Raw genomic sequence first — 24,801 nt, 5'->3', positions numbered from 1 at the left:
TGCAGAAACCAAAATAATACTGTTTTATTCCAGTCTTGAAGCACAATAGTCCAGACTGTTCCCCTCTCCCACTGGAGAGCCTCCAGCCCATCCCACCAGACCCCCCTCTCATTCAGTCTCTTCTGGGAATGACCAACCAGAAGGTCAAGGGGATCCAAGCCTCCGGGCTTTAGAGACTCTCAAATCACTCCCCTCTTGTTCCTTCTCTCCCCATCTCCCATACCTTTCCTTTCCGTGTGTCCTTTTTTTTTTTTTCCTCTGTCCTCCACCCTGGCCTCCTTCTCCCCTGCCTCCTTCTGCTTTTCCCCATTTCTGCCTCTCCTCTTGTCCTCTCTCCTCTGCTTATCTCCCTGCTAGTTTCTCTCCTCCCCCCACCCCCCACTTGTCCTCCTACAGTCCCCCTTGCTTTTCTCCTTCACCCCTGCACTCTCTGGAGTGACCATCTGTTCCTGCCTGGGCTCTCCCCATGTCCTGGTGTCTTCCCCTCCCCCAGCTTTGTAGCCTCCTTCCTTCTGCCCCCGTCTCATCACACATTTCCTCTCCTGAGGGAAGCCCTCAGAAGCCATCCTGGCCACCACCATCTTCCACACTGTGGCTCCAGGACCTCGGAGACCATTGTCAGCCCCCCTTCACACCCAGAGAGGTAAACGGCCAAGGTGAGGTCCCTGGATGACACAGGAGGTAGCCAGAGGGACTGGGGTGGCCTCCTTGGCCTCAGCCCTATTATCTTTGGGATCGAAGAATGCCCTCCTGCCCTCGCAGCGGAGGGTGGCAGGCAGGGACCTGAAGGGTCAGGGCTCTGGGGCTCTCCCCCAGCAATCCCTGAGCAGGTCCATGTGGAATAAGGCTGCCCCGGTGAGGAGGCGTGCTGCAAAGAGGTGTCGGCAGGGCAGACGCCGGGCGGCGTGGATGGAGCAGCTGCAGCGGGTCAGAGCCCTGTCCAGGAAGAAGTCCGAGGTGCCATCCTTAAGGGCAAACCCAGCTCCAGTCCAGCGGAAACCCCGGGTACCGTGCTGCCTGGCAAAGGCCAGCTCTTCGGCCACCAAGTCTGCCAGCTCTGGCCCGCAGGCTGCCCGGAACTTGGCCAGGGGCTCCCAGTCCACCTCTTCCTCTGCCGAGGGGCAGCAAGGCCTCTTCGGTTCCCTTGGACCTTCTTCTTCACCCCCTTCCTGCAGGCTCTCCCCAGTGGCCAGGTAGACTCTCCTTGTCCCTGCCCATTCTAGATCACCCTCAAACACTGTCGCCACCGGGGTGCCACACATGACCCCGTTCCCCAGCCCTAGACACCTCCCTCCTGTGCCCCCACATTCCATCCCTTGTCCTCCTCTGCTCTTGGGGCCTACAGATGGGGCTCCCTCTCCATTCTCCAGGCCTGTCATCCTTGTGTCCCCCAGCTGGACCAGAACTACATCCTCCAGGTCCCTTCTTCTTTTGACCCCCAAACTCACTCCTCTCTCTTCTCCAATCTCTGGCCCTCTCTGCCTCTCATCTCCCCACTGGGGTCCCCTTTGGTCTCCATTCTCAGGGACCAACTCCCTGGGCTTCTCCAAATGGCGCCCCCTCCAGTTCCTGACCTCCAACCCCCTTCCCTTCTCAGCTTCCACCTGAGGCCCCTTCCACTCTCTGGTTTTCAGCCCACGTGCCCTCTCATCATGCAGCTGGGCCCCCCTCCAGGGGCTCCCTTCAAGACTCCTGGCCCTCTCAGAATCCAACGGGGTCCCCTTCCGGTCTGTGGTCTCCAGCACCCTAATCCTTCGATCCTCCAGCTGGGCCGTCCTCCAGGTATACCCTTCCAATCCTCTCAGCCCGTGGTCCTCCAGCCGGGCGCCTCTCCGGACATAACCTTCCGGTCCCTTATCTTTCTCACCCTCCAACAGGGCCCCCCTCCAGTCTCTGATCTCCGGTCCTCTCCACGGCTCGTTCTCCAGCTGGGACCCTCTCCAAACGCTCTCTTCGAGCCCTCTCGCTTTCTGCTTCTCCAACTGGACCTCTCTCCAGTCTTGGATCTGCAGCCCTCTCCCCGTCTCACTTTCTAACTGAGCCCCTCCCCGCTCTCTGGCCTCCAAACCTCGGGGCCACTCCTTCTCCAACTGGGCGCCTCTCCGAACACTTCCTTCTTTCGGGGCCCCTCCCCAGTCCCCGCTCTCCAGGCCCTTCACCCTCTCCTCCACGTGGGCTCCCCTCCCCGGCTCGCCCTCCGGCCACGGCCCCCCACCGTCCGCGCCGTCGGGCGCCGCCTCCCCGGCCGCGTCGGCCCACTGCATGGCCACCAGGTCGCGGAGGCACTGCGCCACGCTGCGCGACGGGCTCAGGCGGCGCAGCAGGCGCCGGCGGTGGCCGCGCACCAGGGCGCACGCGTCCAGGTCCCGGGCCGCCTCGAAGGCTCGGAAGCGCACCCACATGTCGCGGCGCGGGGCCCAGTTGCGCTCGAAGTAGTCGACGAAGGCGGCCGGGCCGTGCGCGCGCAGCTCGGCCAGCGCCTCGGCGTAGGCGGCGGGCGACGCGGCGCCGGCCAGGCGGCACAGGCGCGGCCACAGGCCCGGGTCCTCGCGGCCGGCGCCGCCCAGCTCCTGCGCCTTGCTGAAGAGCGTCTCGAGGCCCTGCGCGCGGCAGATCTGCACGCGCGCGCCCGGCAGCAGCTGGCGCACGGCGGGCAGCTGCGCCGCCACCTCGGGCCCGGCCGTCAGGCAGCGCACGCGGCCCTTGACGTCGGGCGCGCTCTGCAGCAGCGAGGCCAGCGCGAAGCGCAGCAGGCTCGGCGTGCCCGGGCGCGCCACGCAGCAGGCGGCCTGGCGCGCGCGGCCCGCGCCGTCCACGCACAGCACGGCCAGCAGGTCGAGCGCGCCCTGCAGCCCCGGCAGCCGGTCCACCAGGAGCATGCGCGGGAAGCGCCGCAGCAGCGCCCGCGTGCGCGACGTCAGGAAGAACACCGTCTCCACCACCGCCTGGTCCTCCACGAACACCAGCTTCACCTGCGGGCGGGGGGGGCGGAGGGGGAGGCAGGGAAAGAGGTCAGGGGACGCCGGGGGATGCTCGGCGGCTCCCGGATCTCGGGTCCCCCCCCCACCCCCACGGGGGGCAGTGGGAATCCGTTCATTCCCGCGTGCCCCCATTCTTCCGCCCGGCAGGAGGCAGTGCCGGGGAATGGTTTAAAAACGCGACCTCCGGAGGCCGATCGCCCGCGTGTGGGATCCGGCACCACCGTCTAATAGCTGTGTGATTTCTGCACGCGGGACAGACTCTCTGAGCCTCGCTGTACCTACTGGGAACTGGGTGTTCATTCCTTCATGCGCTGAGAGGCGGGCTAGAGCAAAAGTCGCAAAGTGTAGGCCTTGAAGCGGCAACATCACCTGCTGGGATCTTGACAGAAATGCATATTCTGGGCGCCTGGGTGGCTCAGTCGTTAAGCGTCTGCCTTTGGCTCAGGTCATGATCCCAGGGTCCTGGGATCGAGTCCCACATCGGGCTCCCTGTTCAGCGGGAAGCCTGCTTCTCCCTCTCCCACTCCCCCTGCTTGTGTTCCTGCTCTCGCTATCTCTCTCTCTGTCAAATAAATAAATGAGATCTTAAAAAAAGAAAAAAAAGAAATGGATATTCTTAGGCCTTCCCAGACCTGTCGAGTCTGGGAACCCGAACTCTGAGGGCCCCACAATCGGCGCTCTGACAAGCCCTCCGGGGATTCCCACGCGCGCTCCAGTTTGAGAGCCACTGGTCTAGCACTAAGGACTTTGAAGCCAGATCGTCTGGGTTTGAGTCCCGTCCCCACCACTCTCGAACCTTGTGACTTAACCTCTCTGAGCCTCAGTTTCCTCCTTAACCCCCTTGTTCCTCCAATTTCCCCTTCTAGGAACTGAAAATTCATTCCTTCATGCTCGGAAGGTCAGGTCCAGCTTAGGGTCTAAAGCCAGACTGCCTGGGCTGAGACCCTGGCCGTGTGGCTTCCGGCGACTTCCCTGACCTCCACCCCATCTGTAAAATGAAGAGAGAGTATCTCTGTGACTGGAAGGACAAAATGCATTAAAGCATCTTAATGCCCCCTTTTTGATCCCTCTTGGCTTCTGTCACCCTGGAAACTCCTGGCTGCCTGGCACAAATATATTAATGTTCAACCAATAGTAAGTGCTCTCAAAGCGTTCATCATTACTATCATTATCACCCCTGCTCAAAGATCATGTCCTCATAAAGATCTGCCCTGACCATCGCTTCTAAGCAAATAGCCCAGCTCTCTCTAGCCACTGTTGGCCATGGCACTTGACCACCCTGGAGCATGTCACCTCTTTATTTGCTGATTTGCTTATCGTCTGTTTGCCCTTCCTAAAATGGAAGCGCCACAAGGTTAGGGATGTTGTGTTTTGCATTCCCAATGTTTGGAATGGTGCCCATAGTCACGGCTCGATACACGGCTCGATGCATCAGTGTGTGGCAATATCCCCTCGCCATGTCTCTGGAGTCCAGGGAAGAGTCTAATTTTGAATCTTCACTTTGTCTCTTACTAGCTGTGGGGACCCTGGCCTGAGTCTCACTTTCCTTGGCTGCAAAATTGAGGTAATGTCTATCGACCACGGCCATGGAGAGGCTAAAATGAGATCATTTGTGTCCAAAGCTTGGTGCGTATCTGATCCCGCTATTATTTCTGTCTTGCTTATCTCTCAGCAGCACTGAGTACAGGGAGCCTGCCCCCTTTTTGATCTCTCTTGGCTTCTGTCTCCCTGGAAACTCCTGGCTGTCTTCCTTCCTCCCAGGCATCTCCCATGTGGTATCCTTTGCTTGTCCTCTTCCACCCCTGCTCCGCTTCTAAATGTTGCTGAGCCGCAGAGCCCGTCCTGGCTTCTCTTCTCTTTCCTCTCTGTAGGCGCTGCCAAGGTGATCTCATCTGGTCACACGGCCTTCCTCATCTCTCAGCTGATGACTCCCAGTTCTGTATCTCCAGGCTCTAGATCCATCTACTGAACTGCCTCGGCAGGAACATGGCCCGTGGGACGTCTCCAGTGTCCCTGGAGATTGGCAGCCCAGAGCCACACTTGATTCCCACTGCCCCCCAACCAGCCCCATCTCCATTTCATTTTCAAAACTTATGGTCAGATCACCCCCTCCCCTGGTTGAAAACCTTTCCTCTCCTGGGACTTCGCATCCCACTTCAAGGACCACCCAGATTTCCCACCACGCTGTGGGCTGGGCGATCAGGCCCTTGGACCTCATCTTCTGTCCCTCTCGTCCTCCTTGACCTCAGCCACTCTGGCATCATCAGGCATGAAAACCACTGAATGGGGCAGGCAGGTGGCGATCGGACTCCTCCTGCTGATCCCTGTCAGGGCTGGCCCCCAGCTGCACAAGCAGGATCTGGATCATGTAAGCACGGATCTCGCCACAAACCATTCTGCCATCATCCAACCTCATCCTACCAGATGGTTAAAAAGCACTGCATCGGAGCACCTGGGTGGCTCAGTCGGCTAAGCGTCCGACTCTTGATTTTGGCTCAGGTCATGATCTCGGGGTTGTGAGCTTGAGCCCCGCGTAAGTCTCCCCGCTTAGTGGGGAGTCTGATGGAGATTCTCCCTCTCCCTTTGCCCTTTCCCCTGCTTGCACTCTCTCATGCTCTTTCTCTTTAAAATGAATCAATAAATCTTAAGGAAAAAAAAAAGCACTGCATCATTCTCAGCTTTCAAGGGGAAAGAAAAAAAATCCTCTAAAAAAAAAGAAAGGACTAGTAGAGTTCCAAAAAAACAAGTAAATTGCTTTCCCGCCCCAGAAATTCTATATTCAGCATCTTAACTCGTATTAGAATTCACTATATTTTATGAAAAAGCCTAGAAAACCTACCGCTGGATTAGTTACTACCCCACTACGATTTTTTTCCAACCATCATGAATTTTTACACCTACGATTACTTTACAATTTATCTCTGCAAATGTCTCAATCTAGAACTGCTCTGTCCAAACTGGTCGCCTTAGCCCCATGTAGCTATTTACGTTTAAATTTTTTAAAAAGATTTTATTTATTTGTCGGAGAGAGAGAGAGCGCACGCACAAGCAGGGGGAGGGGCAGAGGGAGAGGCGGGCTCCCCGCTGAGCAGGGAGCCTGATGCGGGGCTCGATCCCAGGACCCTGGGATCACAACCTGAGCCGAAGGCAGACGGTTAACCAACTGAGCCACCCAGGCATCCCATCTTTACATTTAAATTAATTAATATTTGACAACCTAGAAAAATTCAGTTCATCGGTCACACTAGTCCTATTTCACACGGGGCTAGAGACTCGTCTCCTGAATGCCACATATACAGGACATTGGCACCATCACAGAAAGTTCCTTCAGACAGCACTAGTGGAGAAATTACCGCCAAGATAAAAGTTGTCCTAAGTATAACAAAAAGAGTGACACGTTTCTATAGTCTTGCGTTCGCGTCTGTTTCTTCTGGGGAGTCAGGAGTAGGAAAAGGAAATACAGCAAAATGTATGTGGCTCGAGACTTTTCCAGAGCAGGCAAGCCCTTGATGAGTTAGAAGCCGACTTCCATTCTTTAAGGGATAATTTCGATTTCTGACCTGGGGTTTTCTTTCTAAAGAGGGCACGGAAGCTTTTCTTGCCCAGCCATTGGTTCATTAAGCAGCGTTGACTGAGAGCCTCTTGTGGGCCACTGTGTGTGACCTTGAAGAGAGAAGAGGGACGGAGGCAGGCCTGAGTCCTGCCCTGTTGGACTGGCTGAGGCTCCAGGAACAGTCCAGTCGCACAACCTTCAGCTGAGAGGCGTACACTCGCAGGTAGTAAGCGGCAGGGCTGGAATTCGAACCCATGGCCGCTTGGGCCTGGAGTCCGCGCTCCTGACCGCTATACCCCCTTGGCCTTCACGAAAGTGATCCCACAGGCCTGATTCAAGGGCGGGTGGCTGGCAGATATGAGGGCTCACCTGAGGGCAGGTGTCACCTCAGACACACGAATCGGTGACACTGGGATGCGTCAACCACAGATGGTGGATTCCACAAATGTGAACATCAGAAACCACGCCACGAAACGCTCTCCATCCACACCCCTGTTTCCATGTGATCGGAACGGTACTATTCTCCAGACTGACCCGAAGAAAAACTTGAGGGAATAAAAATAATACCTAAATAGCTACCCTTACAGGGCTTCCTACTTAACTGTTTTCACACAGACACGCACATACACCCACTTAATCCTCCCACAACAACCCTATGAAGTAGTACCTATTCTTATCCCCATTCTACGGACGAACAAACTAAGGCTTGGAGAAGTAACTTGTCGCACCTTGTTGGATGTCCCACGGCCAGTAAACGGCACAGCTGGAATGTAGAGAAAGCTCTTAGCACCTCACAAGATAAATAAAACCAGTTTCTAGCTGTTACTCTAGGACCCAGAAAATAGGTTATTAACCTTCTAAGTCACCCGCACCTGTGCAGCATAAATTCCCAGCAGTGGGAGAGGGGCCCAAGTGCTCATTTTGATAGACATTGCCCAGTTGCCCTCCACTGTGACTGTACCAGTTTACCTTTCACTATTCATAAAAGTGGCACTCTCAGATCAACGGTCCTCCTTCTCAGAAGGCAAAGCACACCCATGACAGAAGGTCCAACATCTCTGTGCAAGCTCCATCTCTGCCCAGAAAGCTTGCCGATTACCCTAGAGCCTGCCACAAACGAGGCGATGGAGATGTAACTAACACCGCAGCACATCATCGCAGCCTCGGGGCAGATTATAAAAGGTCTTAACACCTCCCTCATTGAAGCAGCTACTCAGTCTTGCCCACAAACTGTGGCAGTGGCCTTTGGGTACACTAGTCTTGTTGGACCCCCTCCCAGGACCAAGTGGGTCACCGACACTCAGGGGGTCCCAGGTATTCAGGTTTTCAAAGTAACCCCTCCAAAACAGAAACAAACAAAAACAAAACAACAACTACAAAAAAACCCCAAAAACCAAAACACCCAAACCAAACCAAAAAACAAAGTCATCCCTCCTACATGAGACTGCTGGGAAGCAGAGAGCATAATATCTGGTTGTTGCTTAGCCTCGTCTTGGGACCAGATAAAGAATTATTATCCTAACATAGTAATAATACAGAACTCGTTCAATATATCTCATGACTGAAAAGAGCCACCCGAAACTGCCACGTAAAGGTGACAGGTTGGCCAGACTCTAACTTTATCTTCCCTGAACCTCAAGTAGAGGTTTCCATAGAAAAGGACTTTTTTTTTTTTAAGACAGGAGCAATAGGAAAGGAGACAACAGGAACCAAATTTGGGAAGCCGGCAAGCATTTGGACAAGATGGCCACTCCCCACCCCCCACCCCTGCAAAACAAAAGCCAAACCCTGAGCCCCATGATTCCTGAGCCAGCAACTGCAAAATGCTGAGGACAGATAGTAGCATCTTCAAAAGGAATTGGCAGCGCTAGGCAGTGCGGGGAGGTTAAAATAGACAAGTCGATGGCTGTTTAAGAAGCAGGTAGACCTCTAAGGTCAAGTTTCCTCTCACTCCCAGGTGGCTGGAGGTTTATTCTGTGAAAAGGGTAGAACAGAAAGGGCCACTGGCCGGGGAACCTGGGTAGCTCAGTCGGTTAAGCGTCTGCCTTTGGCTCAGGTCATGATCCCAGGGTCCTGGGATCGAGTCCCGCATTGGGCTCCCTGCTCAGCGGAGAACTTGCTTCTCCCTCTGCCCCTCTGCAATGCTCATGGGCATGTTCTCTCTCTCTCAAATAAATAAATAAAAATCTTAAAAAAAAAGGAAGGACTGCTGGCCTTGGGGACAACGGGTCCATCTGATGAGGGACAGGGTGTCCATGCATCTTGCTGCCCCAAAGCCAGGTCCCCAGCGCTCTTCCCCCATGTGGCTCCCAGAAGCTGGCAGCCTGGCCTTTACCCCCGCAGGCAAGAAGTTAAAGATGACCAGCCCCAGAGGAAGAAACGAAAGATGCTGACATGTGGCCAGCCCCAACATCTAAAGCAAGATGCAAAAAAAAAAAAGTACGTCTAATATGCTGGAGGAGGGAGCAAGTGGAAATAAAATGAAAATGAAAGACAAATTTCCCTGTATACCTATGGGGTGGGGCTGTTCAGTATGAAGCCAGCTGCTGTTTAAATTGCAATTAATTAAATTAAATTAAAAATCCAGTTTCTCCATCATATTGGCCACATTGTGAACGCTTGATAGCCACATGAGTCCAGGGGACACAGATCATTTCTATCATCATAGAAAGTTCCCCCCGGTAGCCCAGAGCCATAGAATAGAAAGATGTATGAAGAACAGATACTCTGGTGGCCTCTGAGGAGGGGACCTGGGGGACAGGAGGTGACAAGGGGACTTTTCACCTTTTGAACCTTTGTACCTTTTGGATTTAGAAGGATGTGAACGTGTTACATATTCAAAAAGTCAAAATTTAAATGTTGAAAAAAAAAAGGAATAATCCTTTCACTTGTCTCTCTCTTGATGTTCAGGAACTCCTTCCTTGTTTCCTTTAAAAGGATTAAGGTGGACCCAAAGACGGACCCAGGAGGCAACCTTGGTTTAGCCTGGATTCTATGGCAGCCTCCAAACTGGAAGTTAAAAGGACAATCCCTTGACCTTGAAGGCTTTTGTTTGTCGATGAGCGGCTTCTCACGGGGGCAGCCCTACATAGGTGTCTGCAGGGAAGACAGCCAAGGCTTATTTATTTGACGGTGGACAGTGGAGAACTGAATAGCTCAGCGAAGACCAGTGATGTGTGTACCCCCGTTTTACAGAGCAGTAAACTGACTTGGGTGGGACCCTCAGCTCTCCGGAGGCTAGCCCTGATGGGAAGGGGCCCGAGCCTCATTTCTAAACTGGGGAATAGCCGAGCAGTGAAGAGCACGGCCCTGGATCCAGACTGTGTAGGTCTGAAGTCCAGCTCCATCATTAAGTAGCTGTGTGACCCCAGGCCAATTCCTTGACCTCTCTGTGCTTCAGTTTCCTTGTCTATAAAATGGAAGGGAGAATGGTGGCCTCCTTCCTCAACATGCTTTGGTGCGATTTAAATGAATTATAACACGCAAAGCACTTAGGGTAGTGCTTGGCACGTAGGCAGTGCTTGATAACGTGAACTAAAATTATCGATATGATGTGTGGATAGAGGCCTGGGTTTGTGTTGGTGGCTTGAATCACGGCTGGTTCCTGAGCATGAGATGGAGGTGGGGGGAGTGCTCTGGACCTGATTCTGGAGAGTGGGTTCACACTGCACCACTACCCTGGGTTGGGATTCTTCCATACATAAGAGAAAAGCACAGCCAGGGGGAGAACCTAGTTTCTCCCCTCCCTCCACTTCCTCCCTGCACATCCACCCCAGCTCTGAAGTTGGATGAAAGCAGCAGAAAGATTCCTCTTGGAGGAACAGTGGGAGTGCTCCAGCCTCTGAACCTTTGCATTGGCTATTCCTTCTGCCTGGAACTCCTGTCCCTCTGAAGATAGAATGGGGGTCTCCTGCCTCCATTCTGCCTCCTCTGCTTCACCAGCATTTCCTTAGAGAGATCTTCCCTGACCACTCAAATTAAAATAGCACCCTTACAGGGGCACCTGGGTGGCTCAGTTGATTGAGCATCTGCCACCGGCTCAGGTCATGATCCCAGGGTCCTGGGATCGAGTCTCGCATTGGGTCCCCCGCTCAGCAGGAAACCTGCGTCTCCCTCTCCCTCTGCCTCTCCCCCCCGGCTTGTGCTCTCTCACTCTCTCTCATAAATAAGTAACATCTTTTAAAAAAAATAAAATAGCACCCTTACAACTAACTCTCCCTCTCCATGTCCTCACCCTATTCTCCTTGGCACTACTCCTCACTCCATCTCCTTAGGTGACAAAGGTGGCCCTCTCTTCTGAGTCTTGATCGGGGTGGTGGGGAAGGGCTGTTTTCACTTTGTGGACATTCCTCCAACTATGCACTTCTCATCTGCGCATTTTCTATATGTGTGGTTCGGTTTTTCTAAATGGCACTTTCTGTCACCTCTTCTTCCTCGCCCCAACCCTCCTGACATTTTATCACAGTTGGGTGTGTCTGTCTCTTGTTGGTTTCCCCCACTACAACTGCAAGGTGATTCTAGCAGCTTCCTCTGCGAGGTAGCCAATAGCCAGGAGTGGCTCTTTAAATTTCAATGAGTTAAGGTGAAATAAAATTTAAAATTCGGTTCCTCGGTCCTACTGGCCACATTGCAAGTGCTCAACAGTCACGTGTGGCCAGGGGCTACCCTACCGGGCGGTGCAGCACCCCCAATGGGTCCCTGCGGGCGGGGACCACGGGTGTCTGGCAGGCTGCGGCCCCCTCCAGGCCGCAGTGGGCACTTAGTGAATGACCGAATGCGGGGGAGGGGGAAGGATGAAAGGAGCGAATGGATGAGTGGGCGGATGAATGAACGCGTGAATGAATGACCCGTGAGGCTCGGGCGTGGCTCTCCCCCGCCCCCGCCTGCCTCTCCCGAGACCCCACCTTGGCCTCGGGGTCGGTGCGGAAGAGCCCCTCGAGCACGTGCAGGGCGTCCAGGACGCCGTGGTCGCGGCCCTTGCAGTAGGAGAGCAGGCGGTGCACGTCGGCCGGCGCCACGAACTGCTTGGAGATCTTGTTGGTGGTGCGCACCGGCAGGCAGGCGTTGGCCAGCAGGTGGCCCGGGCGGAAGTAGTAGGCGAACTCGAGCGGGCAGGCCGGGTGCGAGTGGGTCAGCTGGCACTCCGTCACCACGAGGCGGTCCCGCAGCGGGCTCAGCTTGACGATGATGAAGGCCGGGCAGCCGGGCTGGGGGGGCCTGCGGGAGAACGACCACCGCCGCCGTCACATCACCCTCTGCCCTCGTCCTCCTTCTCTCTCTCTCTCCTCTTTAATTATTATTTTCTCTAAAATTAAGGACTGTTGCAAGCATCGAGAAGAGAGAGGGCCTTCCGAATCTGTCAGCTGCGTGACCTTGGGCAAGTCCCTTCAAGCCTCTGTGCCTCAGTTTCCTCCTATGTTGAAAGGGAGATCATCGGCACCAGACCTTTCTCCTGGGGTTGTTGTGAGGATTGAAAGAGTTGATGTATGGACAGCACTTAACCGTGTCTGCAACGTAGCCAGCCCCCGTGTTGGCTGCCCCTCTGTGCCTACCGCCCCGTCTCTATCAAAAGCGAAGGGATATTTTATTTACCTCAAACAACTGTAAGAAATAAAACACTTCAGAGACTCCTGTATCCACTTCACATTTAGCAAGACCAGCATGGCAAGTTGAGGGCCTCTGGGGACTCTGTCCCCCCAAAGTCCTCCTCGGTCCCCCAAAGGAGCCACTTCCCAAATTGGGTATCTAGCCTTTCCTGTGTGTTTTTGGGTACCCATAAACAGTGGAAGGTAGGTTCCCAGGTTTTAAAAGTTCGTATACACGGAAAGGTGCTCAAACTCATCAGTCATCTAGCGAATACGAATGAAAAGCCCCAGGAAATGCCACTACCCACCGCCAGAATGACCAAATAAAAGCACAGACCAGGATGCGGAGAAAGCGCAACACTTAACTTCTCGTCGATCGGAGTTTACTTGTCACTTGTCACCGTGTGACAGTATCTGTTAATGCGGATCACGTGTCTCCCCGTGACCCAGTATTTCCACTCAAGACAAATGCCTGAAGATGGGCACCCAAAGATTGTACTAGAATGTTCACAGCAGCCCTGTTCGTATCAGCCAGGTATTTGAAACAACCTGACATCCACCAGGAGGGCAGGAAAATAAGTAAGGCTATATCCTCAAATATGACCCTGACCAACAGTAAGAATGGACAAGCCATTACTATTGCCAGCAACGTGGTCGGATCTCGCAGATCCGCTGTGTGAAAGATGACAAGCCACCGCGTGTCGGGTTTATCGCAAGTTCCATAAGAGGCAAAGGTAGCCTCTGCTGTTAGGAGACCGGGGAGTGGTTACCCTTGAGTGGTTAACACTATGGGGAGGTTGGCACTGGGCACGTGTATTCCCTTGTTCTGGGTATTGGTTACATGGGCATTTTGTTTGGGGGAAATTCACTGAGTTGCATACATTACGATGCGTGTGCTTTTCTTCATGTGTGTTACGCTTTTAAAAAGTTTACTTAGGAAACTTTTTCTTTCTAGCATATGGTAGGCAGAAGAGCCCCTCAAGGATGTTCACGTCCTAGTTGCTGGAGCTGGGCAAACATTGCCGTGCACTGCAAAAGGGACTTTGCAGATATGATTAAATTAAGGGTCTTGAGACGAGATGATCCTGGATTATCCAGGTGGGCTCAGTGTACCCCCAAGAGTCCTTATAAGGGGAAGACAGAAGCAAGAAGCCAGAGAGGCAAGTCAAAGTCAGAGAGAGAGAAAGATGCTTCTCTGCTGGAGGGGCAGCAAGCCTGGGAGAGGCTGCAAGCCAGGAATGCCGGCGCCTCTAGAAGATTCTCCCTTAGAGCCTCCAGGAGGAACCAGCCTTGCAGACACCTCGATTTTAGCCCCCTGAGACTGGTGCTGGACTGATGACCCTCAGAGCTCTAAGATCACCCATTTGCATTGTTTTAAGCCACCACATTTGTGATACTTTGTTACAATCGCAATGGGAAACTAACCCCACTCTCTCTATATACTCTTGGCAACTTGCTTTCTCACTCATCAGCTTTTCAGCATTGGTTCATTCCTTTTGCTGCCTGATACGCCACTCGCAACTCTGCCAACTGTATGGTGATTTTTTTTCTTTTTTTAAGATTTTATTTAACTCATCTCTATAGCCAAGGTGGAGCTCGAACTCACAACCCCGAGATCAAAAGTCGCATGCTCAACCGACTGAGCCAGCCAGGTGCCCCCTCTGCCAACTGCATGTTGTCTCCTCTCCTCCCTTTTTACAAACAACGCTTTGATGACACCCAACTCTTTTATCTGTCTGTGTGTGAGCAAGAGCCCGTCTAGGACAGAGGCCCTGAAGCTGCAGGGCATGGCCCACCCATTAGCTGAAATCGATCAGGGAGCTACAACCAGCATTGTAAAAAATGAAAGAGAATGGGGGGGGGGGAATCAGGGTGCATTTCCATGATAATAATACTTATTATTGACATCTGCTTTCTGAAAGGAGGTTCCGTGTTTCTCCATGAGGAATGATATTGGCATTTTGCGTAGGAGGCTTATGTTCATAGAGCAGGGATTGGCACTCTTTTTCTGCAAAAGGACAGACGGTAAACAGACTCTGTTGCTATACTGTGAAAACAGCCATAGATGGTATGTCAATGCATGGGCCTGGCTGTGTTCCAATAAAACTTTATTTACAAAACACAGCTGCAGGGGCGCCTGGGTGGCTCAGTCGTTAAGCGTCTGCCTTCAGCTCAGGTCATGATCCCAGGGTCCTGGGATCGAGCCCCGCATCGGGCTCCCTGCTCTGCGGGAAGCCTGCTTCTCCCTCTCCCACTCCCCCCTGCTTGTGTTCCCTCTCTTGCTGTGTCTCTCTCTGTCAAATAAATAAAATAAAATCTTAAAACAAACAAACAAAAAACCAAAACACAGCTGCAGGGTGGATTTGGCCCAAGGTCCTCACAGCTTGTCAGCCCTTGTAACATAGATTGTCCAGGGCTTGGCAAGTAATTAGGAAGGGTGACTCACAGGCAGTAAATGAGTAGCATGCCCTAAAATGCTCCTAAATTGTTTCCAAATGGCCCCAGAGAAGGGTGAGCCTCCCCAGAACCCACCCCGACACTCTCCAGTATAAATACTTAAGAACTGTCTTCGTTAAACCAGAAGGGGATCCTTTACACGTGCCTTTTCTGCTCCATGCAGGAGGTAAAGGAAAACCAGGAGTCTGCTAGATTTTTTAAATCTACATAAAAAGCTTGAGACTTTTTGCCTTATTTAAAGCAACAAAAATAACGTGAAATTAGAAAAAAGTCTAAGTCTCCAAATCATTATAAATAAAATACAAATGTGGAGCCACCCTAGAGGTGTTAGGTGGAACCAAAAGACATTTCCGACATGCAGCCATTTTTGATTTACCAAAACTGTGGCCCATTCACAGGGCTCTACCTGACACGTTTCCCCTGGCTAACTCGCGGGCTCTTGTGAAACTCTCTGGTCTGGCCTCTTTTGGCTGACTCTTTTGGTTCAGCCCTTAGAACAAGCCCCCACTCAGGGGAGGCCACACCTCCGGGAAGCTGTGCATCTTGCCAGAGAATAGCACATCCCCTCTGGGGTCCCTGTACCTCATATAACTGTCTACTGTGGCCTCAGCACGCTATTTTTGCAATTTCTCTACACCCAGCTGGGGAGAAGAATGCCACCCACCTCTACATGTGAACTCCATGTGGGCAGGAATCTGTTTTGCCTACTGCTATGGTCCCAGCACTGAGAACAGTCCCTGGCCCCTGGGAGGCGCTCAGTAAATAGATGATGAGGAATGACAGAATCTCGCTGTAGGAACCCCAGGCACCCAGCCACTGCGCTCATTACATCAGGCCACTCAGCACCCAGGCCTGCCTATCATGCCTTAAAACTCATCAGACCATCCACGTTTCCCCATTCCCACTGCCAGCAACCCTACTCAGTTCTTTCCTTCTTCATGAAACATCCTTCTCCCTTCTTTTCCCCTAGTTAGCTCCTATTCCTCCTTCACAACTCAGAACCAGCGTCACCTCCTCCAAGAAGCCTTCTCTGACCATCCCCAGGCAGATTTCATCACACACTGGGGTGAGGATCTGATGGATGCGCATCTGTAATGCATGCTCTTCACTGAATGGGGTGCTCTTCCACTGAAACTCCCGTGATCTAAAAACACATTCACCCTTGCACATAGCAGATGCTTGAAACAAAGCTCTCGGATAGACAAACAGCATGGCACCTAGGACCACATTTGACTCTCATATCAATAATCTATGATTGAAATAAAGATGAGGGGTAGGGGAGGGAAGAGAGAGGGGACCAAAAACATGGGCTTTGTGGTCAAACTGTGTGGGTCCTGATCCTGGTTTCCCCCTCTCGGCAGCTGAGTTATCTTGGGAAAGTCCTTTAACCTCTCTGTGCTCATTTTCTCATGTAGCAATTGGGGCTAATAAGAATACTACCTCGTAGGTTCATCGAGAGTACAGAAGAGGATTACGTTATGCAAAGTAGTTAGACAAGGGGCTGGTGGACAGTAAGCACTTAATAAAAACGAGCCTGCTATTTCCCCCATTTTTCTTCTTCTAAAAGTACCATCGCTTTGAGCTGTTTTGCTCTCCATGTACCCATTTCTTCTTGATCTTTCAGGTTCTCAAGCTCTTTGTGTTTTCAAAGGCTGGTGTGTGCATTCTAGAGAGGGAAGCGCTGAGAGAGGCTGGGGGTTGTGCAGAGCAGAGGGCTGGAGCTGGAGGGGGAAGAGGCGGGATGGTGATTTGGGGGAGGTCGCAGGGCAACGTCTGGGGAAGGGGGCTGGAGTGGCCAGGGAGAAAGCTCTGAGGTGTGTTCTCAGGCCCCTTGGCCCCAGCCTCCTGGCTGGCCTCCCGTCTCTCTCCTCCAGTCTGTCCCCCACAAGGCCCCGGGAGGGATCATCCTACCCCAGAGCTGCCCCTGCTCTCAGCCCCTCCTGTCTCCCTCTGATAATTGCAGAGCACTGGGGACAGTGCCTGTACATAGCAAGTGCCATGTGTTTAAGTCAAATACATACATATATAAATGTATAAACAAAGAGGATCCTTCAAGTTTCCATTTACTGGTCACCTCTTCCAGGAAGCCTTCCAGAAGCACCCTGTAAGCTCTCAGGTGGAGCTGAGCTGACCACTCCTCTTTTCCCTCCTCCCTCCCACTCTCTAACTTCTTCTCTCTCACAATTGTGAGCCCTGATTTCCAATTTTTTTTTTTTTTTTGGTCTTTTTCTCCTCTATTAGGTTCTCAGCTGCTCAAGAGCAGCGGGCTCCAAATGCCCAGCAAAGAGCATGCACACAGTAGGTGCTCAATAAGTGTTTGTTACTTCGAATTGGGTTTTGTTAACAAAGAGAGAGTCCAGATTGGGCCTAAGCCGCTCACAAGCTCAAACGTTCTAGATTTCTCTGTGATGATGTGTGTGTTTGATCCTGTTCTGCTTCCTGACCTCTGAGTCTCTGTTTCTAGATAAGCAGGGAGTAAACTACCAAGAACAGTAACCTCTCAATAAATGTTTCAGTGACTACGGTGAGAATCTCTGTTCGAAGGGCGATTTGCATGTATCAGCTCATTTAATCCTCACAAAACCTGGGATCGATCATTACCATCACTTCCTCCATTTTCCAAGTCAGGAAACTGAGACCCAGAAAGGTGATGTCACTTGCTCAGTGTCCCTGGCTAATCCCAGCAGGCCTGGGGCTTGAGGCGAGCCTGCCGGCTCCCGAGTCTGTGCTCTTGACTTGCAGAACAGCTGTCATTTACCCAGCCGCCCCACATTCCAGGCACTGGGGAAGTGCCTCCCCGTGCTTGGTCTCACGGTAACCTTCCAACAGCTCTGCGAGAACCCCATTTCAGAGAGGAGAAACCCCACTCAGAGATGTGATGTCTGTTGCCCAAAGACACCCACCCCGGAAGTGCTGGGGCCGGTCTCAAGCGGCCTGAAGGCAGAGCCTGATTTTAAGCGCCCCGTACTTGCCCATGGCTCTCCAACCAAGGGTCTGAAACTCATGCGCACCTATAGGGACCAGGCAGGCGAAATACGGAAGTGGCAGGGCTAAGTGTGAGGTAACAGGGAGCGGTGGGGTCTGGGGCAAACCTGAGCGCCAATGCCCCATCTAACTGCAGTGGCCGTCTGCCACACAAGAACGTGGGCTCAGCCTCTTCCCATGTTTCAAGAAAAGCCGGAAACCGAACATTTTATGGAGAGGGCTCTGGTTTAAGACTGGGGGTGGGGGGGGGGCGCGATTAAAACTTCCTTGGCCAGCTGGGTGTATCTCCTAGCTCTCTCATGGATTTTTCACTTGCCCCTTGTCGTGTTACACTTATAGGGAGCTTATTTGTGAGCTTGTTCATATAATGTCAGCCTTCCTGTTCAGTCTGAACATGCCAGGAGGGCAGGGGATTTGTCTATCCTGCTCAACACCTTCTCACCCCAATGAAGTATCTTTAGCCCCCATGTGGGACCTGGCCCTGTATTTACTGAATCAACAGATGGGTCTTTCTCTCTTTGTCCTGTGGTTTACTTTGCAGCTCTGTCTCTGACCTCTTTGTAGGTGTCCCAAACCTGGCTCTCACCCATTTTTCTGGTTCTGGCTGGAGTCTCTGGCTCCATGTCTCCATGTTTCTGCAATATTCTGTCTTTTTTTTTTTTTTTTTTTGGCTTTCTTCAATGTGTCCATCTCACTCTCTGCCTCTCTCTAAGTCCCTATTAAAGTCTGTAATTGGAGCCCGCCCTGTCACTCACTGTGCATGCCTTTGTCCTTCCAGCTCACTGGCTGGCTGCCTTTCTCTGGGACTGTCTTGGCTTCTCTGCAAGGTGTACTTAGCTGTTTTGGTAGGCATCTCTCCCTCCCCATCTCTTGGTGGGGGGCTCTCTGCCTACTCCTCCCCCTCCCCCCCAGCACCCCCCAGCAGGGCACGGCTCAGCTCACGCACCCCACGGTGGGCCGGCTGGGCGCGCGCACGTCCTTGCACACGAGCCGCACGTAGCTGTACTTGAGCACGTCGATGAGTGTGTAGAGCGGGGGCGCACTGGCCCAGCGGCAGCGCGCCAGGTGCATGGAGCTCTTGACGAAGAAGAGTGCCAGCCGCTGCTGGCACCACGCGTCGAAGAAGCGGCTGAACTCGGCCCATGAGAAGAAGGCACGCTCCCGCAGCTCCTGCTCCTCCTGCCCCGCGGTGCTGGGTGGGGACTCCATCCTGGGGCGCCTGAGTGGAAGGGAGGTCACGTGGATATCAGACCCATCCCCACCAGGGGTATCCCACTTCCTCCATTTTCCGCCTGCCTCTTTGGTCCTGGTGCCTCTTTCTAGGTGGGGCCCGGGGCGGGATGCACCCCCGTTAATATCTAGATATGAATCTACACTCCATCTTTGGCTTTCTCCCATTTCTGCATTATTCCTGGGACAGCTGGAGCCTGTCATCCTGATCCCTCATTTCAGCTCTGGCCCCCTCTGTAGATGTGCCCCTAGGTACAGTTGGGGTCCCTCTCCCAAAATATAACCCTTAAGTTCAGTGGTGGACACCTCCAATGTGTTCCCAACTTCCAGCTAAGACCTCCTCCCCTCTCCGGATATATCTCCTATACTTGGCCATAACCTCTAGTGCCCCCATTCATATGAAACCCCCCCTTCTATGTGTCTACATTTGGCTGTAACTCACATCCATCTTTGCCCCCTTCTAAAGATGTTCCATGTCCAGATGTGCTCCCGCATCCAGTCATGGACCCCTCATCCCCAGTCATATTCTTCACGCACCTGTGGCTCCCTCCTCCCTGGATGTGTCTCCGATATAAAGCTGTTGCCCCAATGTGACCCCATGGGTCGTCACATCCAGCTGTAGCCCCTGCCTCCGAGAGGCTCCCATATCCAGATGTCCTTCTCACATCCAATATGTACTTTTCGCCCACAGGTGTGTACCTCATTCACTTGTGGCCAATTCTGAGAAGTGTCACCAATACTTGTCTGTGCCCACCTCCTGCCCAGACGCGCCCCCCAGTCCAGCTGTAGCTCCCTCCTCCCATTTGCAGCTATTGTACTCCCCAGATGTGCATTCTGGTTCTGGACATGGCCCCTCGTCCTCAGATGGGCTTCATCACCCCAGATGCTCCCCCACGTCCAGCTGCGCCTCCCCCCCCCCGCCCCCGTGCAGCCCCTCCCAACCCGCTTCCGCCTCCCCAAGCCCTCCCAGCCCCTCCTGCCGCGGGCACTCCCATCTCCGCTGTCCCACCCAGCTGTGCCTCTCCCCTCCCCCAGATGTGCACCCTTCCCGCCCCTCCCCACTCACCTACCCGCCCCGGAGCGGCGTCCACCTCCCACAATGCTCCGCGCCGAGGCCAGGCCCGGCCCTTGCTCCCGGGATGCCCCGCGCGGCCTCCCGCCTCTCTTCCCGCCGTGCCTCGCGCAGCGTCTTCCACCGAATCTCCCTCTTTCCCCGCCAGTCACTTCTCAGACCCGCAGCTACACCCGCCCACCCAGAGCGAGGGAAGGCGCGGACCGTTTCCCATAGTGCCCTGCGGGAGGGCTCACCCTACTTCACCCCTTTCCTAGTAGTCTCCCGTCCGGGAGACTACAACTCCCAGCGTCCTCCGGGAGGCAGCGGCGGCGCGGACGACGCCCGGGCCCCGCCCCTCGGCACGGCCCCGCCCCCGCCCGCCAAAGTCTGCGCGCGAATTCCGTGGCGCGAATTGAGGGCTGCGGTCGGGCGCCGAGCGGTTCCGGGTGTGACGCGCAGGACAGTGGCGCGCGGGGCTGGCGAGAGGCAGGTGGGGCCGCCGACGCGGGGCTGGGAAACTGGGGGGTGGCGCGCGTGTCGTACGCTCCGGGCCCACGGCTCCGCCGGGTCGGTCGGCTGCCGGGGAGCGGGCGTGGGGGACGCTCAGGCGGCCGAGAGAGCGGCGGGGAAGGGAGAGCGCCGGCAGCGGGTCCCTACGGGGCACGGGGGGGCGTCCGCCGGAGGGAGAGGGCCAGGTAGAGGGTAGTCGAGGGCCAGAGTCAGTAGGACCTGACAGGGTTTGAGGAGAGGCCTGGGAGGCGGGGCTACTACGAGGGGCGTGGTCACGGAAGTCCCCCGGGGGCTCGGTGGGCGGGGCCATCGGAAATTGGGTGGTCGGGGAGACAGGCCCACCTGGAAGGGGGTGGGGACGGGGCAAAGTTTGTTAGCGGGCGGGGCCAGACGCTAGGAGGCGGGGCCGGGGAAAGGTTCAAGGAGAGGGAGAAGTGGGGTCGGCGTTAGACGGTGTGGGGGGAGGATCCCTCTGGACGGAGGTGGGGCAGAGAGGTCAGTGGTCTGGTCCAGGTCTAGGCCAAGGCCTTAGGAAAGGTCGGGACCCTTCTGTATAAGGAGAGGTCTGGCTTTGTGGATGCCTGATGAGGGGGGCGGAGCGGAGGTAGGGTTGGACCACAGGGCTGGGAGACCAAGGCCTGGGAAGGGAAGGGGCCCTGGAGAGAGTAACTCAAAAGTCTCGGCTTATTGTTGCCCGCAGGGGTGGAGGGAGGGCCAGAGGAGCTTGGGGAGCGGAGAGAAAAGGATATTGATGTCCTTAGGAGAGGGGTAGGCTTGAAGGATAAGGCAAGGGGGGGCGGGGTGCACTTGGCTGGGAGAAGAGATGAGCATTTGGAAAGGGGGGCTGGCATCTGAAAGCCGAGGGGAATCATTGAGGAGAGACAGCAGGACGTGGGATGAAGGACACATCACTTCTTGGCCTCCAACCCCATTTCATCCTGTTTGAATCTCTGACCTTTTAGCCTCAGGGAGGCATGAGGGAAAGGCCAGTGGGGTCTAAGTAAGACCTTAATTTCTTTTTTTTTTTTTTTTTTTAAAGATTTTATTTATTTATTTGACAGAGAGAGAGATAGCGAGAGCAGGAACACAAGCAGGGGGAGTGGGAGAGGGGGAAGCAGGCTCTCTGTCGAGCAGGGAGCCCGATGCAGGGCTCGATCCCAGGACCCTGGGATCATGACCTGAGCTGAAGGCAGTCGCCCAACGACTGAGCCACCCAGGCGCCCCAAGACCTTAATTTCATCTTATCTTAGGATCCCTGAGAGCTTGCTAAGCCTGCAGGTCCCCCTTCTATTCCCAGAGCTTCTGATTAGTAGGTCTGGGAGCAGGCTGGAATATTTTACACGTAATCCCAGGTGAGGTTCTTAGAACTGGCCCTCTATGTTTCTGGGATCCACCATTGGCTGGCTGTGTGGCCCTGAACTACTCACTTTCCTTCTCCTGTCCCAGCTTCCTCATTGTCTTTTGGGTGATGCTGAGCTGTTCTGAGCTTCAGAGGATGAGAGTAGCATATTTAGGGGAATGGTGTAAAATACTTTCCACGGATGGAGGGTGGTCAAGGGAACAGACAGGTCAGGAAACGTGAGCTTTTATTAATGAGAAGAAAAAGACTTGAGCCTTTTGGCTGGTCATCCTCAAACTGTTTAAAGACCCTTTGATATCGTGCTCCTTGTCACATGGCCTGTGGGTTTTGAAAGATCCTGCTTATGGAGCCTAAATTCTTTAGTAATGATGTTTTTGTTACCCTGATTTTTTTAAAAAGATTTATTTATCTGAGACAGGGGAGGGGTAGAGGGAGAGGGAGAGTCCCAAGCAGGCTCCATGCCCAGTGTGGAGCAGACGTGGGGCTCGATCTCACGACCCTGAGATCATGCTCTGAGCGGAAAACAAGAGTTGGGAGCTCAACCAACTTCGCCACCCAGGCGCCCCCGTTACCCTGATTTTTAAATAACGGCATACATAAGGGCCAATGCTTTCAGTACCAGGCACCGTTTTAGGTCCTGTGGCCATATCGCTGAACAAAATGGACAAAATCCTTATCTTTATGGAACTCAACGTTTTAGCCCTGTACTGCTTAATAGAGTAGCAGCTAGCCCCATGTAGAGATTTAAATTTAAGCTCATGAGAAACAGATGAAAATCTCAGCTCCTCAGTGGCACTAGCTGCATTTCAAATACTTGAAGCCACATATGGATAGAGTGACCTTTTTGGACTCTGCAGGTATAGAACGTTTCTATCATGTGGAAAATTGTGTTAGAAGCAGTACTCTAGAGAGTGAGACAAAACCTAATTTAGAAGATCCAGTTGTGCTAACTGCTGGGGAGGAGGAGAGTGAGGGGTTAATACAGCAGGCTGGGGGTCGCGGTAGCCGGACCTGCACTCGGAGCAGCGGGATGCGGAGAGGTGGTTGACCGTGGTCTTTGGGAGGCAGTGCCCGTGGGATTCGTGGGTCGATGAGTTTGGGGTATGAGAAAAGAGGTGAATCAGGTGAATCAACAATCCAAGGGTTGTTTTTGTTTTTGTTTCTTTAAAGATTTTATTTATTTGAGAAGAGAGAGCACAAGCAGGGGGTAGGGGCAGAGGGAGAGGGAGAAGCAGACACCCCACTGAGCAGGGAGCCCGATGCGGGGCTCGATCCCAGGACTCTGGGATCATGACCTGAGCCGAAGGCAGGCGCTTAATGACTGAGCCACCCAGGCATCCCGTTTTTTGGTTTGTTTTTTTTTTTTTTTTATTAAAAAATTACATATAGAGAACTTACTCTTTTTGGTGTGTAGTTCTGTCGATTTTGAAATGTGTAGAATTATGTATAAAGACCACCACCATCAAGATACTACAGTTTCATCACTCCAAAAAGTGATTGTGTTCCTCGTCTCTAGGTACCCCTTCCCCCCCCCGCCCGGCAACTATCGGTCCCTCTCCGTCCCTGCAGCGTACCCGAATATTCCTTTTTATTGCCAAGCGAGTGTAAACAAGCTTTAGTACATCCAACAGTGGGATACTGTTCAGCAAGTTGTAGGATGTACCATAGTTTGTTCATCCATTCCCCGTGGGAGGACATTTGGATCATTTTTGGTGACTGTAAACAGATCCGCTGCAGTAAACATTCACTTACGGGGTTTTGTGTGCACGTAGGAGTTCTCCGGGTAAATCCCTCGGAGTAGGGTTGCTGGGTCATATGGTAAGCATATGCTTCACCGTTTGAGAAGCTGCCAGGCTTCTCCAAAAGTGACCGACCCATGTTGAATTCCCTCCAGAAAAGTATGAGACTTCCCGTTGTTCCACATCCTCACCAGCACTTGATATTGTCCGGTGTTTTGTTTTGTTGTTAATGGTTAAATAGGCATGCAGTGGACTCCAAGTGACTGGAGCAGCTGGGTGACAAAAGCTACCACCGCAGAGGTGGGAGAAGGAATACGTGTATGTGTGTGTCGTCTGGAGTTTGGTTTTGGTCCCACTGAGGTGGGGATGTTGGTTGGACATCCAGATGTCAGAGCAGAAAACCAGGATGTGCCACCTTGAGTTTAGAGGGCTAGTGACGGCCCGAGTGAGACATTTGGGGGCCATGATCACATTGCATGAGATCTCTAAGGGAGTGGGTGTAAACGGGACAGAGAGGGGGCCTAAGGATTGGGCCTGGGGCACTGCAACAGTTTAGAAAGCTAGTTGCCATCTTGGGGTGCCATGGCTCAGTCGGTTAAGCATCAGCCTTCAGCTCAGATCATGATCCTGGAGTCCCGGGATCGAGCCCCGCATCGGGCTCCCTGCTCAGCAGGGCGTCTGCTTCTTCCTCTGCCCCTCACCTGACTCGTGCTCTCTCCCTCTCCCTCTCTCAAATAAATAAATAAAATTAAAAAAAAAAGGTCTTAAAAAAAATTAGTTACCATCTTAGTTTTCTGTTGCTATTGTACCAAATCATCCCCTTTGCCACTTAACAAGCTCTGTGATTCCAGGCGTCTTTCTGTGCCTCCGTCTCCTCATTGGCGAGATGGGGATAAAAATGGAAAATGTTGGATTGTGTTGTTGGGAAGTATTGGGTAACATCATTTTACACTGGTTATCTCAACAGCCCCAAGATCTAAGGGCCACCTGCCACCCCTTCAGTCCCAATACAGGGGGACCCTTGTCCTCCTCACCCTCAAGAATAGGTAGTGGTTAAGGACACAGACTTTGGAGCCAGATACCTTTCTTCAGATCCTGGCTTCGCCACCCATTAGGCTGTGTGGCCTTGAGCAAATCACTCGACCTCTCTGCTTCCTTTGCCTTGTTTGTAAAATCAGGATAATAACGAATTGTAATAGATTTTGTGTGAATTAATTCATATAAAGCATCTGGAATAGTGCCTGGTCCCTAGTAAGCACCCCAGTTAATAAAGTTGATTTTTTTTTTTTTTTTTACAGAAAAAATATTAAGTGAAAAAAAAATTCAGGTTTTACATAGATACTGTTG

The 24,801-nt window shown here is 53.2% G+C and overlaps 2 protein-coding genes across 8 annotated transcripts in view; one reads left to right on the top strand and one right to left on the bottom strand.

Moving 5' to 3' along the window:
• On the bottom strand, nucleotides 1-20,144 carry ZSWIM9 (zinc finger SWIM-type containing 9). 5 transcript variants are annotated; one of them, XM_036099731.2, is made up of 4 exons: nucleotides 19,858-20,144; nucleotides 18,508-18,780; nucleotides 11,439-11,751; nucleotides 1-2,972 (listed from the first exon to the last, which is right to left on the bottom strand). In XM_036099731.2, exons 2-4 carry the CDS (start codon nucleotides 18,768-18,770, stop codon nucleotides 792-794), a joined length of 2,757 nt encoding a protein of 918 aa, XP_035955624.2. In that variant the 5' UTR covers nucleotides 18,771-18,780; nucleotides 19,858-20,144; the 3' UTR covers nucleotides 1-791. The 5 variants fall into 5 exon arrangements, with proteins under 5 accessions (XP_035955624.2, XP_035955620.2, XP_035955595.2 ...); XM_036099727.2 differs by having other exon boundaries at nucleotides 19,862-20,144; XM_036099702.2 differs by lacking the exon at nucleotides 19,858-20,144 and adding an exon at nucleotides 19,234-19,676.
• Nucleotides 20,145-20,209: 65 nt separating this feature from the next.
• LIG1 (DNA ligase 1) overlaps nucleotides 20,210-24,801 on the top strand; it is a 35,608-nt gene continuing 31,016 nt past the window's right edge. For 2 of the 3 annotated variants that reach the window (XM_036099794.2, XM_036099779.2), the window contains exon 1: nucleotides 20,210-20,335. The gene's annotated coding sequence lies outside the window, so the exon portion shown is untranslated. The remainder of the gene's footprint in view (nucleotides 20,336-24,801) is intronic. The other variant, XM_036099785.2, reaches the window with a different exon arrangement.

This window comes from Halichoerus grypus, chromosome 15 (assembly GCF_964656455.1).
Source record: "Halichoerus grypus chromosome 15, mHalGry1.hap1.1, whole genome shotgun sequence".
NCBI lineage: Eukaryota > Metazoa > Chordata > Mammalia > Carnivora > Phocidae > Halichoerus > Halichoerus grypus.
This window is presented reverse-complemented; position numbering and strand designations above follow the sequence as displayed.